Genomic DNA, 18,274 nt, shown 5'->3' with positions numbered 1-18,274 from the left:
CCACTCTTATGCAGATGATACACAATTGTATTTTCGCATATGCAACAACAAGGACCATTCTCTTGGACTAGAGAAATGCCTTTCTTTAATAGAAAACTGGATGACAAAGAGTTATCTTAAACTCAACGGTTCAAAAACAGAACTTCTCCTGTTTCACGCCAACCGGAAAAATCATCCCGCAACAACATGGACACCCCCGCCCATTCTGGGAAAAACTATCGCCCCTAGCACCAAAGTCAAAAGTCTCTGAGTCATTTTTGACACTAACATAACAATGGATGCACAAATAGGGTCAGTAGACAGCGGATCGCACATCTGCTGCGCCTACTACGTAGACTCACGCCCTTTATTCTGAAAGAAGACGTTGCAGTCGTGGTGGGAACAATTATCAATTCCAGACTGGACTATGCAAATGCCCTCTATCTCGGACTCCCCAAATACCAAATCGCTTGGCTGCAAGTCGTTCAAAATACGGCCGCTCGATTAGTGACTGGCAAAAAACCATGGGAATTAATCTCACCTTCGCTGAGATCCCTTCATTGGCTGCCAGTAAAAGACAGAATCACTTTCAAGGCACTCTGTCTAATGCATAAGTGCATCCATGGAAACGCCCCCCAATATCTATGCGAAAAAATAAAAGCCCACAACCCCAATCGTATTCTGCGATCCACCAATCAAAACCTTGTCCAGATACCCAAAGCCAGATACAAGTCCAAAGGAGATCGAAGGTTTGCAGTCCAGGGAACTTGACTGTGGAATGCTCTTCCAACCACCGCTCGATTGGAGCTGGACCACTTGGCCTTCAGGAGAAGGATTAAAACCCACCTCTTCTGAGGTCAAAGTGGTTTCACTCGCCCAGAGGCGATTCAGTTTGCATGTGTTGCGCTATATAAGTTTCTCACTCACTCACTCACTATACTGTCCACTACCCTAACCCCCATACTACACTGTCCAATATACTATACTGTCCACTACACTACACTGACCACCATAATACACTACACTGACCACCATACTATCCACTACACTAACCACTACACTGTCCACTGTACTATACTGTCCACTACACTGACCACCATTATGCACGGTCCACTATACTGACCACCATAATACATTAACCACCATACTATACTGACTTCTACACTAACCACCATACTACGCTGACCACCATACTATACTACACTACACTGACCACCATAATACACTGACCACCATACTATACTGTCCACTACACTAACCACCATACTAGACTGACCACTATACTATACTGTCCACTACACTGACCACTATACTACACTGTCCACTACACTAACCACCATACTACACTGACCACTATACTATACTGTCCACTACACTAACCACCATACTACACTGACCAATATACTATACTGTCCACTACACTACACTGACCACCATACTATGCTACACTTACCACCATACTATACTACACTAAACACCATACTATACTACACTAACCACCATACTACACTAACCACCATACTACACTGACCACCATACTACACTACACTACACTGACCACCATAATACACTGACCAACATACTATACTCTCCACTATACTAACCACCATACTTCACTGACCACTATACTATACTGTCCACTACACTACACTGACCACCATACTATACTACACTACACTACACTGACCACCATAATACACTACACTGACCACCATAATACACTACACTGACCAGCATACTATCCACTACACTGTCCACTGTACTATACTGTCCACTACACTGACCACCATACTACACTGACCATCATAATACACTGTCCACCATAATACACTAACCACCATACTATACTAACCACCATACTACACTGACCACCATACTATACTACACTACACTGACCACCATAATACACTGACCACCATACTATACTACACTACACTGACCACCATAATACACTGACCATCATACTATACTAAAGCGAATAGAAGAAAGAAAGTCACCGCTCCAAGTGGGTCTACTATACGGTCACACACTGTTACAGGATTCCAAGGGTGATGGCGGTGCACTAGGCAAGCATAAAAGATAGATGAAGGATGGATGGCCGCACTCCAAAAACCGTACAGGTTGTCTTTTATGAAATGAACAGCAAATACATCACCAGATCAGTGCACAGGTAGGCTGTGACTTGATATTGGCTTCAGGTGTGTCCTGTTACCATGGGCCACTCCCAGCCAATTACTCAATCAGGTCACATGTCCTCCTTTGATTCCTATATATATCAAATAGTTTTATTGCATGTTAGCCATGAATAAGCACTGATTTTGTGCGCAACGTCGGCTGTTCCCCTGTTCCTGTTGTTTTGATCTGGTGATGTATTTGCTGTTCATTTAATAAAAGACAACCTGTACGGTTTTTGGATTGCGGCCATCCATCCTTCATCTATCCTTTATGCTTACCATACTATACTATACTACACTACACTGACCACCATAAAACACTGACCAACATACTATACTACACTGACCACCTTAATATACTACACTACACTGACCACCATAATACACTGACCACTATAATACACTAACCACCATACTATACTGACCACCATACTACACTGACCACCATACTATACTACACTACACTGACCACCATAATACACTGACCACCATACTATACTACACTAACCACCATACTATACTACACTACACTGTCCACCATAATACACTGACCACCATACTATACTACACTACACTGACCACCATACTATACTACACTACACTGACCACCATAATACACTGACCACCATATTATACTACACTACACTGACCACCATATTACACTGACCACCATACTATACTACACTAACCACCATACTACACTGACCACTATACTATACTGTCCACTACCCTAACCACTATACTATCCACTACACTAACCACCATACTACACTGTCCACTATACTATACAGTCTACTACACTAACCACCATACTACACTGACCACTATACTATACTATCCACTACACTACACTGACCACCATACTATACTACACTGACCACCATAATACACTACACTGACCACCATACTATCCACTACACTGTCCACTACACTGTCCACTGTACTATACTGTCCACTACACTGACCAACATACTACACTACACTGACCACCATAATACACTAACCCCCATACTACGCTGACCACCATACTATACTGACCACCATACTATACTAGTCTATACTACACTACACTGACCACCATTTTATACTGTCCACTACACTAACCACCATACTACACTGACCACTATACTGTCCACTACACTGACCACCATAATACACTGCACTGACCACCATACTATCCACTACACTGTCGACTGTACAATACTGTCCACTACACTGACCACCATAATACAATGTTCATTACACTAACCACTATACTATACTGTCCGCTACACTAACCACCATACTGTCCAGTAGACTACACTGACCACCATACTATACTACACTACACTGACCACCATACTATACTACACTACACTGACCACCATACTATACTACACTACACTGACCACCATACTATACTACACTACACTGACCACCATACTATACTACACTACACTGACCACCATAATACACTACACTGACAACCATAATACACTACACTGACCACCATAATACACTACACTGTCCTGCTGCCTACAGTATACTCTCTATCGTTACGTGCACCATTTCTTGTGAATGGTACCCCAATGCACCATGTGCTGCATTTTGCTGCTTTTCTAGCAATAATACTGCAGGTCCCATTTTCCTTTTTAAGTACTGTTTTGAAGTACATTACTTTACATTACATTATTTTTAAGTACATTACTGATAGAACAGTCACAACAACTTCACAGAAAAAAGTGGGAGCAAAACAACCACATGAAGTTTTGCTGCACATAAACTTTAATCACAAGGGCCGGTAACGCGGCTACACGATGGAATATAAGAAAGGGGCTCACTCACAAACATATGAACACTCTCTTATCCCCCCCCCGGCCAGTAACACGAAGGAGTCTCACTCACCTTCATGTCCTGGCCTGCGGAGGAGGAGACCATGGCGGCAGAGGCGGCAGTGGAGGAGGATGAGGAGGCCATGGCGGCGGCAGTAGAGGAGGCCGTGGTGGCGGCGGCAGTGGAGGAGGTAGTGGCAGTGGAGGAGGAGGAGGCCGTGGTGGTGGTGGTGGCGGCCGCAGTGGAGGAGGAGGAGGAGGAGGAGGTGGCGGCGGCTGCAGTGGAGGAGGAGGAGGTGGCGGCGGAGGCGGCTCACATTTTAGCTTGTCTCCCCTGCATTCTGCCCCCCATCATGGCGCCATGTTTAGTGTCTGGCGCACTGTGATTGGGCGTATGGTGGTCATGTCCGGAGGCGGGACTTCAGGAGCAGCCGCGATCACAGGCCAGCCGTACATGACCCCCATACGCCCAATCACAGGGTGCCAGATACTAAACATGGCGCCGGAGCGCTGGGGACTTAAAATTAGGAGGAGGCACACGACACACTGGCGCCCCCCCTAAATATCGCGCCCGGGGCCACGGCACCCCCTGCCCCCCCCCACGCTACGCCACTGCTCCTGCCGCTGTCAAATCAAAGCCAGTGAGCAGAGAGCATGGAGTGGGCTTGCTATGGTGGGCACCTAGAAGAGAAGGATATGGGCTACTCTGTGCAAAACCATTGCACTGAGCAGGTAAGTATGATATGTTTGATAATAAAAAATATATATATATAAACTAACCGGCCACTTACAGTACAGTACACCTGTTCAATTGCCTGGTCTAATGGGATTTTCACACACAACCATCTCTAGGGTTTACAGAGAATTGTGGGAAAAAGAGAAAATATCCAGTGAGCGTCAGCTGTGTAAATGAACATGCTTTGTTGAGGTCAGAGGAGAATGGGCAGATAGGTTGGAGATGATAGAAAGGCAGTAGTAACTCAAATAACCACTCATTACAACCAAGGTTTGCAGAATACCATCTCTCAATGCAAACCTTGAAGCAGATGGGCTGCAGCAGCAGAAGACCACACCGGATGCCACTCCTGTCAGCCTAGAACAGGAAACTGAGGCTACAATTCGCACACTCACCAAAATTGGACAAGTCTCAATTTCAGCTGCGACAATCAGATGGTAGGGTCAGAATTTGGCGTAAACAACATGAAAGCATGGATCTATCCTGCCTTGTATGAATGGTTCAGGCTGGTGGTGGTGGTGGTGGTGTAATGGATATTTTCTTGGCACACTTTGGGCCCCTTTGTACCAATTGAGCATCGTTTAAATGCCACAACCTACCTGAGTATTGTTGCTGACCATGTCCATCCCTTTATGACTACAGTGTCCCCATCTTCTCATGGCTACTTTCAGCAGAATAATGCACCATGATGTCACAAAGCTCAAATCATCTCAAACTGGTTTCTTGAACATGACAATGAGGTCACTGAACTCCAAGGGTCTTCACAGTCATCAGATCTTAATCCAATAGAGCAGCTTTTGGATGTGGTGGAATGGGAGATTTGCATCATGGATGTGCAGCCGACAAATCTGCAGCAACTGCGTGATGCTATCATGTCAATATGGACCAAAATATCTAAGGAATGTTTCCAACACCTTGTTGAATCTATGCAACCAAGAATTAAGGCCGTTCTGAAGGCAAAAGGAGGTCCAACCCAGTACTAGCAAGGCGTACCTAATAAAGTGGCCAGTGAGTGTACACATACACTCCCTCATCCATGTCTTTATGGACTTTGCTTTGTGCACTGGTTCAAATCATTTGGTGGAGGGGGGATTATGATGTGGGGTTGCTTTTCGGAGGATGGGCTCGGGCCCCTTAGTTCTAGTGAAGGAAACTCTTAAGGCGTCAGCATACCAAGACATTTTGGACAATTTCATGCTCCCAACTTTGTGGGAACAGTTTGGGGGTGTGCCCTTCCTGTTCCAGCATGATTGTGTACCAGTGTACAAAGCAAGACCCATAAAGACATGGATGAGCGAGTTTGGGGTGGAGGAACTTGACTGGCCTGCACAGAGTCCTGGCCTCAACCCAGCAGAACACCTTTGGGATGAATTAGAGCGGAGGCTGCGAGCCAGGCCTTCTCGTCCAACATCAGTGCACTTAACAAATGCACTTTGAAAGCTGTTATAGCTGCAAATAGGTGGGCCAACTCAATATTGAACCCTACGGACTAAAGCCCTGTACACACGGGCAAGAATCTTGTCAGGAAAAAAACTTTGTTTTTCCTGACGGGATTCTTGGCAAGAGTCACAGATCGGAGTAAGCGGCCAATGACAGCTGATCACGTGATATAAACAGAAGCTTGGTAATCTGTCTTTTTTTCTCCTCACGCTAATAGCGTGAGGAGAAAGAAAAGCCGATCATCGGCTTCTGTGCAAGGGACATCGGTCCCGAAGAGGAAGAGACACAGGCACCTCATCTGTGCCCACCAGTACCGTCTGCCAGTGCCACCTGCCAGTGCCACCTATCAATGCCCATGAGTGCCACCTATCAACGCCCAACAGTGGTGCCAATTAGTGTCTCATCAGTGCCACCTAGAAGTGCTGCCTATCAGTGTCACCTACCAGTGCCGATAAGTGCCCATCATTACCACCTATTAGTGCCACTTCTCAGTGCCCACTAGTGCCACCTATCAATGCCCTTCAGTACCACCCATCAGTGTCACCTCTCAGTGCCCACCAGTGCCACCTATAAGTGCCAACTATCAGTGCCCACCAGTGTCGCCTATTAGTGCCCATCAGTGCTGCCTTATCGGTGCCCATCAGTGCAGCCTATTAGTGCCCATCAGTGCAGCCTGTCAGTGCCGCCCATCAGTGCAGCCTCATCAGCGTACGTCAATGAAGAAAATTACCTGTTTTCAAAATGTTTATTTTAAAAAAAATATTCTGTTTTTTTTTATTTTTTTAACAAAAAACGCAGAGGTGATCAAATACCACCAAAAGAAAGTTCTATTTGTGGGGAAACAATGATAAAAATGTATTTTGGGTACAGTGTTGCATGACCGCGCAATTGTCGTTCAAAAAGTGAGAGCGCTGAAAGCTGAAAATTGGTCTGGGCAGGAGGGGGGGTTAAGAGTGCCCAGTAAGCAAGTGGTTAATGCCCACGTTTTGATGAAGCTCAGGCCTCTGTTGGATATTATATTAAATGAGTACCTTTACCTATCTTCTTCCTCTAACCCTACCTACTTTCCTTACCCTTATCCACCCTTAGGCACTTTCACTGCAAAATAATTACACTGGCTGAATGAAAACAAAAATGATTTTATGACTTGAAGGAATTCACAGTGTCAGGCTGGGTTCACACTACGGTTTTCTCGTCCGTCAGCCGCATACGATTTATATGGAAAACCGTATGCGGCTGAAACGGACAGGAACGTATGGAACCGCACACATGTGCGTTTTCCATTAACATTAATGTTAAAGGAAAACGTATGCGTTTGCCATACTGTTTTAAAAACGACCGCAAAACCGTGGTTGAACACGGTTTTGCGGACGTTTAAAAAACGTTTTGCCAGCAAATCGTACGCACCCGGATGCATCTGAGTGCATACGATTTGCAATGCATTCTCTATCTATATGTTTTCCCGTCCGGGCCCGTACGTTTTCAATACTGAAATCGTATGCGGCTGACGGACGGGAAAACCGTAGTGTGAACCCAGCCTAAGTGAGGATGTCGGTAAGTTAATGTAGTGTTTCTACACACGGTGTAAGTGAGGATGTCGGTTAATGTAGTGTTTCTACACACGGTGTAAGTGAGGATGTCGGTAAGTTAATGTAGTGTTTCTACACACGGTGTAAGTGAGGATGTCGGTAAGTTAATGTAGTGTTTCTACACACGATGTAAGTGAGGATGTCGGTGAGTTAATGTATTGTTTCTACACACGGTGTAAGTGGGGATGTCGGTAAGTTAATGTAGTGTTTCTACACACGGTGTAAGTGAGGATGTCGGTAAGTTAATGTAGTGTTTCTACACACGGTGTAAGTGAGGATGTCGATAAGTTAATGTAGTGTTTCTACACACGGTGTAGGTGAGGATGTCGGTAAGTTAATGTAGTGTTTCTACACACGGTGTAAGTGAGGGTGTTGGTAAGTTAATGTAGTGTTTCTACACACGGTGTAAGTGAGGATGTCGGTAAGTTAATGTAGTGTTTCTACACACGGTGTAAGTGAGGATGTCGGTAAGTTAATGTAGTGTTTCTACACACGGTGTAAGTGAGGATGTCGGTTAATGTAGTGTTTCTACACACGGTGTAAGTGAGGATGTCGGTAAGTTAATGTAGTGTTTCTACACACGGTGTAAGTGAGGATGTCGGTTAATGTAGTGTTTCTACACGCGGTGTAAGTGAGGATGTCGATAAGTTAATGTAGTGTTTCTACACACGGTGTAAGTGAGGATGTCGGTAAGTTAATGTCGTGTTTCTACACATGGTGTAGGTGAGGATGTCGGTAAGTTAATGTAGTGTTTCTACACACGGTGTAGGTGAGGATGTCGGTAAGTTAATGTAGTGTTTCTACACACGGTGTAAGTGAGGGTGTTGGTAAGTTAATGTAGTGTTTCTACACACGGTGTAAGTGAGGATGTCGGTAAGTTAATGTAGTGTTTCTACACACGGTGTAAGTGAGGATGTCGGTAAGTTAATGTAGTGTTTCTACACACGGTGTAAGTGAGGATGTCGGTTAATGTAGTGTTTCTACACACGGTGTAAGTGAGGATGTCGGTTAATGTAGTGTTTCTACACGCGGTGTAAGTGAGGATGTCGATAAGTTAATGTAGTGTTTCTACACACGGTGTAAGTGAGGATGTCTGTAAGTTAATGTAGTGTTTCTACACGCGGTGTAAGTGAGGATGTCGATAAGTTAATGTAGTGTTTCTACACACGGTGTAAGTGAGGATGTCGGTAAGTTAATGTAGTGTTTCTACACACGGTGTAAGTGAGGATGTCGGTAAGTTAATGTAGTGTTTCTACACACGGTGTAAGTGAGGATGTCTGTAAGTTAACTACTTGAGTCCCGGGCCGTAGTAAAATGGCGGCCTCAAGGTGGCTCTTTAAATCCGGGGCGATGTCTTTTGACGTCTTTGCGTCCTCCGGTCACTGGGGGGCGCGCGCCCACCCAGCGCGTCCCCGAGATGCCGATGCGCGTGCCTGGCGGCCGCGATGTCCGCAAGCTACCCACGATTGGCAATGACAGAGCAGGGACGTGGAGCTCTGTGTGTAAACACAGAGCTCCATGTCCTGTCAGGGAGAGGAGACTGATGATACTGATACTTGTACATAGGTAAGTTAATGTAGTGTTTCTACACACGGTGTAAGTGAGGATGTCGGTTAATGTAGTGTTTCTACACACGGTGTAAGTGAGGATGTCGGTAAGTTAATGTAGTGTTTCTACACACGGTGTAAGTGAGGATGTCGGTAAGTTAATGTAGTGTTTCTACACACGATGTAAGTGAGGATGTCGGTGAGTTAATGTATTGTTTCTACACACGGTGTAAGTGAGGATGTCGATAAGTTAATGTAGTGTTTCTACACACGGTGTAAGTGAGGATGTCTGTAAGTTAATGTAGTGTTTCTACACGCGGTGTAAGTGAGGATGTCGATAAGTTAATGTAGTGTTTCTACACACGGTGTAAGTGAGGATGTCGGTAAGTTAATGTAGTGTTTCTACACACGGTGTAAGTGAGGATGTCGGTAAGTTAATGTAGTGTTTCTACACACGGTGTAAGTGAGGATGTCTGTAAGTTAACTACTTGAGTCCCGGGCCGTAGTAAAATGGCGGCCTCAAGGTGGCTCTTTAAATCCGGGGCGATGTCTTTTGACGTCTTTGCGTCCTCCGGTCACTGGGGGGCGCGCGCCCACCCAGCGCGTCCCCGAGATGCCGATGCGCGTGCCTGGCGGCCGCGATGTCCGCAAGCTACCCACGATTGGCAATGACAGAGCAGGGACGTGGAGCTCTGTGTGTAAACACAGAGCTCCATGTCCTGTCAGGGAGAGGAGACTGATGATACTGATACTTGTACATAGGGACACAGCATCGGCCACCTCCCCCAGTCAGTCCCCTCCTCCTGCAGTAAGAATCACTCCCAGGATACACATTTAACCCCTTCCTCGCCCCCTAGTGTTAACCCCTTCACTGCCAGTCACATTTATACAGTAATCAATGCATTTTTATAGCACTGTTCGCTGTATTAATGTGAATGGTCCCAAAAATTTGTCAAAAGTGTCCGATGTGTCCGCCGCAATATCGCAGTCCTGACAAAATTCTCAGATCGCCGTATTACTAGTAAAAAATAAATAAAAAAAATGTCAGAATTCTATCCCCTATTTTGTAGCCACTATAACTTTTGCGCAAACCAATCACTATACGCGTATTGCGATTTTTTTACCAAAGATATGTAGAATACATATCGGCCTAAACTGAGAATTTTTTTTTTTTTTTTTAAATTGGATATTTATTAATGCAAAAAGTAAAAAATATTGTGTTTTTTTTTAAAACTGTCGCTCTTTTTTTGTTTATAGCGCAAAAAATAAAAACCGCAGAGGTGATCAAATACCACCAAAAGAAAGCTCTATTTGTGGGGAAAAAAGGACATCAATTTTGTTTGGGAGGCACGTCGCACGACCGCGCAATTTTAACTTAAAGCGACGCAGTGCTGAAAGCTGAAATTTCGCCTGGGCAGGAAGGGGGTATATGTGCCCAGTGAGCAAGTGGTTAATGTCGTGTTTCTACACACGGTGTAAGTGAGGATGTCTGTATTTAAAGTTAATGTAGTGTTTCTACACACGGTGTACGTGAGGATGTCTGTATTTAAAGTTAATGTAGTGTTTCTACACACGGTGTAAGTGAGGATGTCGGTAAGTTAATGTAGTTTTTCTACACACGGTGTAAGTGAGGATGTCGGTAAGTTAATGTAGTTTTTCTACACACGGTGTAAGTGAGGATGTCGGTAAGTTAATGTAGTGTTTCTACACACGGTGTAAGTGAGGATGTCGGTAAGTTAATGTAGTTTTTCTACACACGGTGTAAGTGAGGATGTCGGTAAGTTAATGTAGTGTTTCTACACACGGTGTAAGTGAGGATGTCGGTAAGTTAATGTAGTGTTTCTACACACGGTGTACGTGAGGATGTCTGTATTTAAAGTTAATGTAGTGTTTCTACACACGGTGTAAGTGAGGATGTCGGTAAGTTAATGTAGTTTTTCTACACACGGTGTAAGTGAGGATGTCGGTAAGTTAATGTAGTTTTTCTACACACGGTGTAAGTGAGGATGTCGGTAAGTTAATGTAGTGTTTCTACACACGGTGTAAGTGAGGATGTCGGTAAGTTAATGTTGTGTTTCTACACACGGTGTAAGTGAGGGTGTCGGTAAGTTAATGTAGTGTTTCTACACACGGTGTAAGTGAGGATGTCTGTATTTAAAGTTAATGTAGTGTTTCTACACACGGTGTAAATGTTAGCAACTTCAAATGGTGAAATGATGTGTAAAAGGTTAATAAATGAAGCAAATAGTAGGCTTTCTTTCTGGTCTCTATCTCACATCCCATTTTCTCCCTCCTCCCCTCGCCCTTCACGTGTGTGACTGGTTCTGTGGTTTCCTCCCCACTGACAGGCAGCCGCCTCTTAAACCCCCGGCCCTCAGCACTTTCATCCTAATCCTGCTTCTCGCGCAGGCTGAGTATGGGGACAAGTCTGCACTCTCAGGCACAGAGATCACTTTATGCAGCAGCTTATTCCAGTTAACATTCTCTTTTTTTCTTTTTTTTAAAGACTACAACCACAGAGCAAGAGATCACTTCTGTGAAGCTCTGACTTACTTAGGATAGAATTTTATATTGTGTGAATCCACCAGCATCCTGGCAGTAAAGAATAACTTATGCCACCTGGAGCATCCCTCTAGAATTCTTCTCTACTTCCATTTAATGACCCTATCTTATTTATGTTGTGCTTGATTCTGGGATTAAATCACCAAGTTATCTTTTAGTTTCCAAGAGGATATTTGCCTCCTGATTTCCAATGGTGGACAGGCAGCATCTTTATCCCATGCCGGGTGCGGAGAGGAGGACCATGCTCTTGCTTGGCTGTTTCCTAGCAGTTTTGGGATGCTGTGCTGGACAACAGGTCTTCAATGCCGAGTCCAGACTAGGACCCCAGGATGCAAATGATGGATCTGCCCCTCATAGTCGGACTCGAAGAAGGGGAACCCAGTACACTCTAAATGGGTAAGGTTGATAGACTAATTGATACTTGACCTTTAATATATTATATTTTATATGCTATGTTTTATCAATGAGCTTCAAAAGCATTGTTTTCTGTATTTTTCCAGTTATATCTAGGACAGCTGCCAAAACCACAGATCTCATTTTTTTACTCATACTGGCTTGTTTATTAAGACAAGGGGCTATATGCAGGGATAGTCATCTGCAGCAACCAATCAGAAGTTTTTTCTCTACTTGGACTTCTCAAAACTGAAAATCTGATTGCACTTTGTACAGCTACATTTTTTGTGCTCTTTTATTGAATAAGCCGAAATAGCTTGCCTGACTTCCATTGCGACAGCACTTTTATATTACACAATGTCACCATTAGATTTTTAATAATACAGTGCAAAAAACAATGATGAAGAGTAACCCAATGAAAAATCAAAGTAGAGTCTCTAAACTATACAAAGACATTTTTCATTTAGTTGCCACTCTAATTTTCTTATATATACAGTATAGTGATTTCTGATAAAATATTACTGGCTGTTTTATTTTTCAGCATAGCATAAAGCTTCTTAGGTATGCTGCTTTTTGAGGTTCAGGTAGCAACAGATGTGAAAATAAGCTCATGCATTGTGGCTCAATGCCTACTACTGGGTTATATAAACATAGATCTGTAAAGTGAACTTGGAAGACTAATGTTTTATTAAAATAAGTATCTCCTCTTTCATTTGGCTTGCAAGCTCTACTCCATCATAACACAGTGTATACGTTTTAGAAGATTTTCCAGTAATGGCAAAACATACAATATCTCCAGTGACTTTATATACTGTATGCGGCATATAAGCCTTTTCTGTATACATTAAGCACCCAGCTCTTGCTATTAACTAGCTGACATAAGGAATAGCATAACAAGGGAATGTTTTGTGATCTGGAAGCCAGACTGTCACGAATGCCTTGTGTGAGCCAAGTGTAGTTGGTAACAATACCCGCTCATTCGGGGTAGAATTTAGAGTACTAGGGTATCTTGTGCCGAGCCTTCACACATGGGTTAATTACACAAAAGATCATTGCCTTTACTGGGAACGTTGTCCAAAGTATATAAAGTCTAGCTATAACATAAACATATGGTATGAATAGCAATACCTTTATTCATTTCTTAGTTCACTACAAGACAAAGGGCAAAAAAAACACACATTGGAGGTTGGTATATATTATCAATATTCACTATTATTACTATGTAAGTTACATTTTTGTTTATTTTTCTTACTGTTTTGACCCCATTAAAGGGGTTGTAAATGTTTGTTTTTTATTTTCTAAATAGGTTCCTTTAAGCTAGTGCATTGTTGGTTTACTTACCCTTTCCTTCGATTTCCCTTCTAAATGTTTTTTTTTTCTTTGTCTGAATTTCTCACTTCCTGTTTCTCCTCAGTAAGCTTGCCCCCATCATCCGAGCTGTTCTAGCTGGGGGTTAGTCAGCCAGAACAGCTTACTGAGAAGGAACAGGAAGTGAGAAATTCAGACAAATAAAACAAAGAAAAAAAACATTTAGAAGGGAAATTGAAGGAAAAGGTAAGTGAACAAACAATGCACTAGCTTAAAGGAACCTATTTAGAAAATAAAAACCTTTACAACCCCTTTAAGGAGACTTTCTGTTACTTCCTGCCATTGTAAAACCCATACAAGAATTGTGGGGGGGGGGGGGTGATTTTTCCAGGAACAGAAAGGCACAAACAGACAAAAAAAGTAGGCGATTCCATTTTTTTGGATCACACACCGGGCTGATAAAAAAAAAACTGAATGAATATTGCCATCCACACAATTGAGGTGGGTGGAGGAATCCTCCCTGCTACACTATTATATTCTGAATACAGGGACTCCTCCAGTGACAGAAAACACTGATTAGCATTGCAGGCTATACCCTCCAGCACTGATTGTACAAAAATTTGCCAGCAGTCCTTTTCGAGGGGAGTCGATCTCCTCTCAAGCTGGAAAGGCTATAGATGGATAAAAATTCAGCCGGTCCCTGCTGAAGCAGTCGAATTTCTATCCCCTATGGCCAGCTTAACCCTTCTTCACTTAAAATAGAACTAAAAGCAAGCCCCTGTTTGTTTTTGTTAATTAAAAAAAAAATCTGTATACCATTAGGGAGATCCTTCACTTGCTTTTCCATTACCAGAACAGTAATTCTCTCCAAAGTAAAGAAATCCCTAATGACAACCCAAAATGTGGTATTTTTTTTCACTTTCACTCCCATCATTCACCAGACAGGTGTTTGAATTCCTCTCCATGCTATTTAAAACCAAAAGTTTTTTTTTTAAATGTAAGTTTATTTAAGTATTTTTCCTGTTGGAGAGCTTTCCAGTTGCTTTTCTCTTGTTGAGAGAAAGAAAGGGTAAGTCTCCCAAACAGGAACACGGATGGCAATAAAAACAGTGGGCTAGATTCAGATAGGTTAGCGGATCTTTAGATCTGATTTACGATCCGCCGGCGCAAGTTTTTGAGGCAAGTGCTGTATTCAGAAAGCACTTGCCTCTAAAGTTGCGCCGGCGGATCGTAAAATCCACCGGCAGAATTCAAATCCCCCGGCGGAATTAAAATTCCGCAGCTAGGGGGTGTGTAGAATTTAAATCAGGCGCGCCCCCGCGCCGAACGAACTGCGCATGCGCCGTCCCCTAAATTTCCCAGCGTGCATTGCTCCAAATGACGTCGCTAGGACGTCATTGGTTTCGACGTGAACGTAAATTACATCCATCAGTATTCGCGACCGACTTACGCAAACGACGTAAAAAATTCTAAATTCGACCCGGGAACGACGGCCATACTTAACATAGGATACGCCGCATATAGCAGGGGTAACTATCCGCCGGACAAAGCTGAACGCAAACGACGTAAAAAAAAAGCGCCGGGCGGGCGTTCGTTTCTGAATCGGCGGAAATCCACATTTGCATATCCTTTGCGTGAAAAAAACGAAACGCCACCTAGCGGCCCGGAATTGCAGCCTAAGATCCGACGGTGTAAGTCACTTACACCTGTCGGCTCTTAGGGAGATCTATGCGGAACCTGATTCTATGAATCAGGCGCATAGATCCGACCGACGGAACTCAGAGATACGACGGCGTATCAGGAGATACGCCGTCGTATCTCTATCTGAATCCGGGCCAGTGTCTCTAACCATTTCCCACTCTATCCAAAACTAAATTAAAAGTTTTTCTTGGAGTTTAAAGATTGGGTACAAGCAAACTTCAGTTGGCTCAGAAGAAAAATGGGTCATGCCATCTTCTTTTTTGTAAACTAAATTGTAATACATACATTATAGCACATCATGGAGGTGCTTTCACTGGGGCAGATTGCAATAAGTACCTTTGAACAATTAAAGCCAGCCCCCATCATGGGCGTGCTGGCAGCGCCCTGCTACCATTGTGAAGATATTTTCCTAAGCATGGCTTACATCCTGTCCAGTAACTAAAGGAATTGTAGAAACTCCCCCTTGTACATCTCTCTCAATTTAAAGTGGCATGATCTTTGAATAAGATGTTATGCAGTGAATTATATTAAATGTCGCCTTTTACAAATTCTGTAAATAATTGTGATATATTTATAGTACTAGGAGAGATTACATAAAGTAACTATTTGAAGTTGATTGATACTCTTAAGTGAGTCACGTGGACTTCTCCTCCTCACTGTGCTGAAAAGCTTTGCTTTTCTTTTTGTTATCAGAACTTTCATCAATTGGCCTTAAAGCCCTGGTGCCATATAACTTTCATTGCTGCATGTGCTATTGAAGATAATGTATACAGTTTGTAAGTGGAGTTAAATTAGCCCTAGTTTCTGTAAAGTAAACTTTTATGGCCGTGCTTAGACGTAAGAGTCAGTTATTACATTCATTATCTGAACTTCATGGTATTTTTTTTTTTTTTTTGCATCCTCTAACTATTATTTTAGAACTTTGGGCTATTTCTTTGCCTCAAGTCTTCTAATATGCAAGGGCTATTTGTGTTTTATGAATGAACTTAACTAGGCCATTGCTTATTTTGGAAGTCTTGCAAAATTTCTACTGGCTATGTAAACACAGCTCTGGGCAGCAGGAGCAGAAGGAGTACCAAAGGCTTCTCTTGATTTTGTATTTGTAGTTTTAAGACAACAGCTTCGAGTTTGTTGCCTCTAATGATGACCTGAATTTGTGTTTATTTTTAGCAGCAATGGGTACAGTTACCTATTTACAGAAGCAATGTGCGCGAAAATACATAAGTTTTATTTCTAATTTGTCAGAACCTGCTTTTTATACACTAGAAAACTATCTTTCATTGGATTGTATGTAATTGACAGCTTGTACATGGAGACTTTTTGTGTCTCTATGGTCATTGAAGTAAGCAAATTCAGGTTACACAGCTTACCGTTATATCACATTTTTTACCATTTGTGTATTATTCAGTTTATTTCGTTGAAGTCTACAGTTATATGCAGGGCCATTAGAATAAATAAAAAAATAAAAAAACAGTAAATGCATTAGTCTTGTGAATGAAAGCCCATGAAGGGATTTGCAAGCATTGGAGTTGGATTGTGTGGCTGGGAAGTCATACAGCATCTCAACCTTCTAGTATTGTAGGAAGCTAAGAAACCCAATAGAATGGCATCTGACTTTTTATTATGCATTTGTCATGGGTATCGGAGGTATACTGCCATCTTCTTAGACAAAGACCCCTGATGGCAAGAGCAAGGTAGAATTCTAGAGCAGAAAAGGAACAAAGACCTGATATTAAGAATTGCATGTACAATAGCAGGTGCACAGACAGGAGAGTATCACACTGTTTGTACTAGGGTGCAGAAATTGGGAGCACCTGGTCTTAGCCAGGGCTACTAGAGAAACAGGGGTACACAGTTTGAGACCCACAGAATTTCTTTGCCCTTGCAAGATTGCAGACAATCTGTAATAGACAGAGCATCGAGTACACAGCAGACAGACCGAAACAAATGTAGTGGTAACCAAGAGCAACGGGATACACAGACGTCAGAGCCAATACTGACAAATAAAATTAGAAGCCAAAGACATCGCATCAAGATATAGAAAACAGAAGCTCCAGGCCCAAATGCTGGAACAGGCAGATACACCAGCACTTTCTGGTGAAGGTAGAGTTCTTAAGGAGACCCTGTCGCCCCATCACATAGACAATCGCAGGTAAAAGCACAGTTTTTCCTTTCTATACAATATGTTATCATGCAGTGTGCCCTTGAACTTGCAAGATATTTGATTGGTAAATTCCCTAGCAGATTTCGCTCCCTCATTGAACATCATTGCCCTCTCCTCTTCTGGGTGTGCCTAATTACTCTCAATGCTGCCCTGGTTAATCCACGCCTCTCCTACCTCCCTGCATAACCAAGCTGCTAGGGGAGAAGTGTAAGGCACTTCTATAGAACGTCACTTGAGTGACAGCTCTGAGTCTGCTGGGTCTGCTGCATTCACGTTTCAGATGACAGTCCCCAGCAGCAGTCTCAGAACTTTTGAATGTCTACATTATGAAAACTCTTATGCCCTGTACACACCGATGGACCATTTTCATCGGACTAACTGATCCTGTGTGGGCCCCATCGTTTTTTCCCCATCTTATGATTAAAAAAACGATAGAAAAAAACGATCGTCTGTGGGGAAATCCATCAGTCAAAAATCCATGCATGCTCAGAATCAAGTCGACGCATGCTCGGAAGCATTGAACTTAATTTTTCTCAGCACGTCGTAGTGTTTTACGTCACCGTGTTGGGCACGATCGGATTTTTAACCGATGGTGTGTAGGCAAGACTGATGAAAGTCAGCTTCATTGGATACCCGATGAAAAAATCCATTGGTTTAGATTCCATCAGATATCCGATCGTGTGTACAGGGCATTACAGCTAAACAATGTGCATAAAAATGCATATAAAATCTTAGAGGGATATTTTTGTTGGCTTCAGATAAACTTTAAGCCACACAGTTTTTATTTATCTTGGAGATTCTGTGAGATCGCTGTTCTTGAGTTCCTTGGTCTGCACACCTGCAAAAAACGTTATGAGGAGGTCCCCCTTA

The 18,274-nt window shown here is 43.0% G+C and overlaps 1 protein-coding gene across 1 annotated transcript in view; it reads left to right on the top strand.

Annotated features, from left to right (window-relative positions):
* The first annotated feature begins 11,650 nt into the window (after positions 1–11,650).
* FBN2 (fibrillin 2) overlaps positions 11,651–18,274 on the top strand; it is a 290,847-nt gene continuing 284,223 nt past the window's right edge. Inside the window, exon 1 of the mRNA XM_040344842.1 lies at positions 11,651–12,234. Coding sequence (XP_040200776.1) covers positions 12,029–12,234 — 206 coding nt within the window. The 5' untranslated portion in view covers positions 11,651–12,028. The remainder of the gene's footprint in view (positions 12,235–18,274) is intronic.

The sequence above is a fragment of the Rana temporaria genome, chromosome 1 (genome assembly GCF_905171775.1).
Source record: "Rana temporaria chromosome 1, aRanTem1.1, whole genome shotgun sequence".
Classification (NCBI taxonomy): Eukaryota; Metazoa; Chordata; class Amphibia; order Anura; family Ranidae; genus Rana; species Rana temporaria.
The sequence above is the reverse complement of the archived record's forward strand: the minus strand, read 5'-3'. Positions and strand labels throughout refer to the sequence as shown.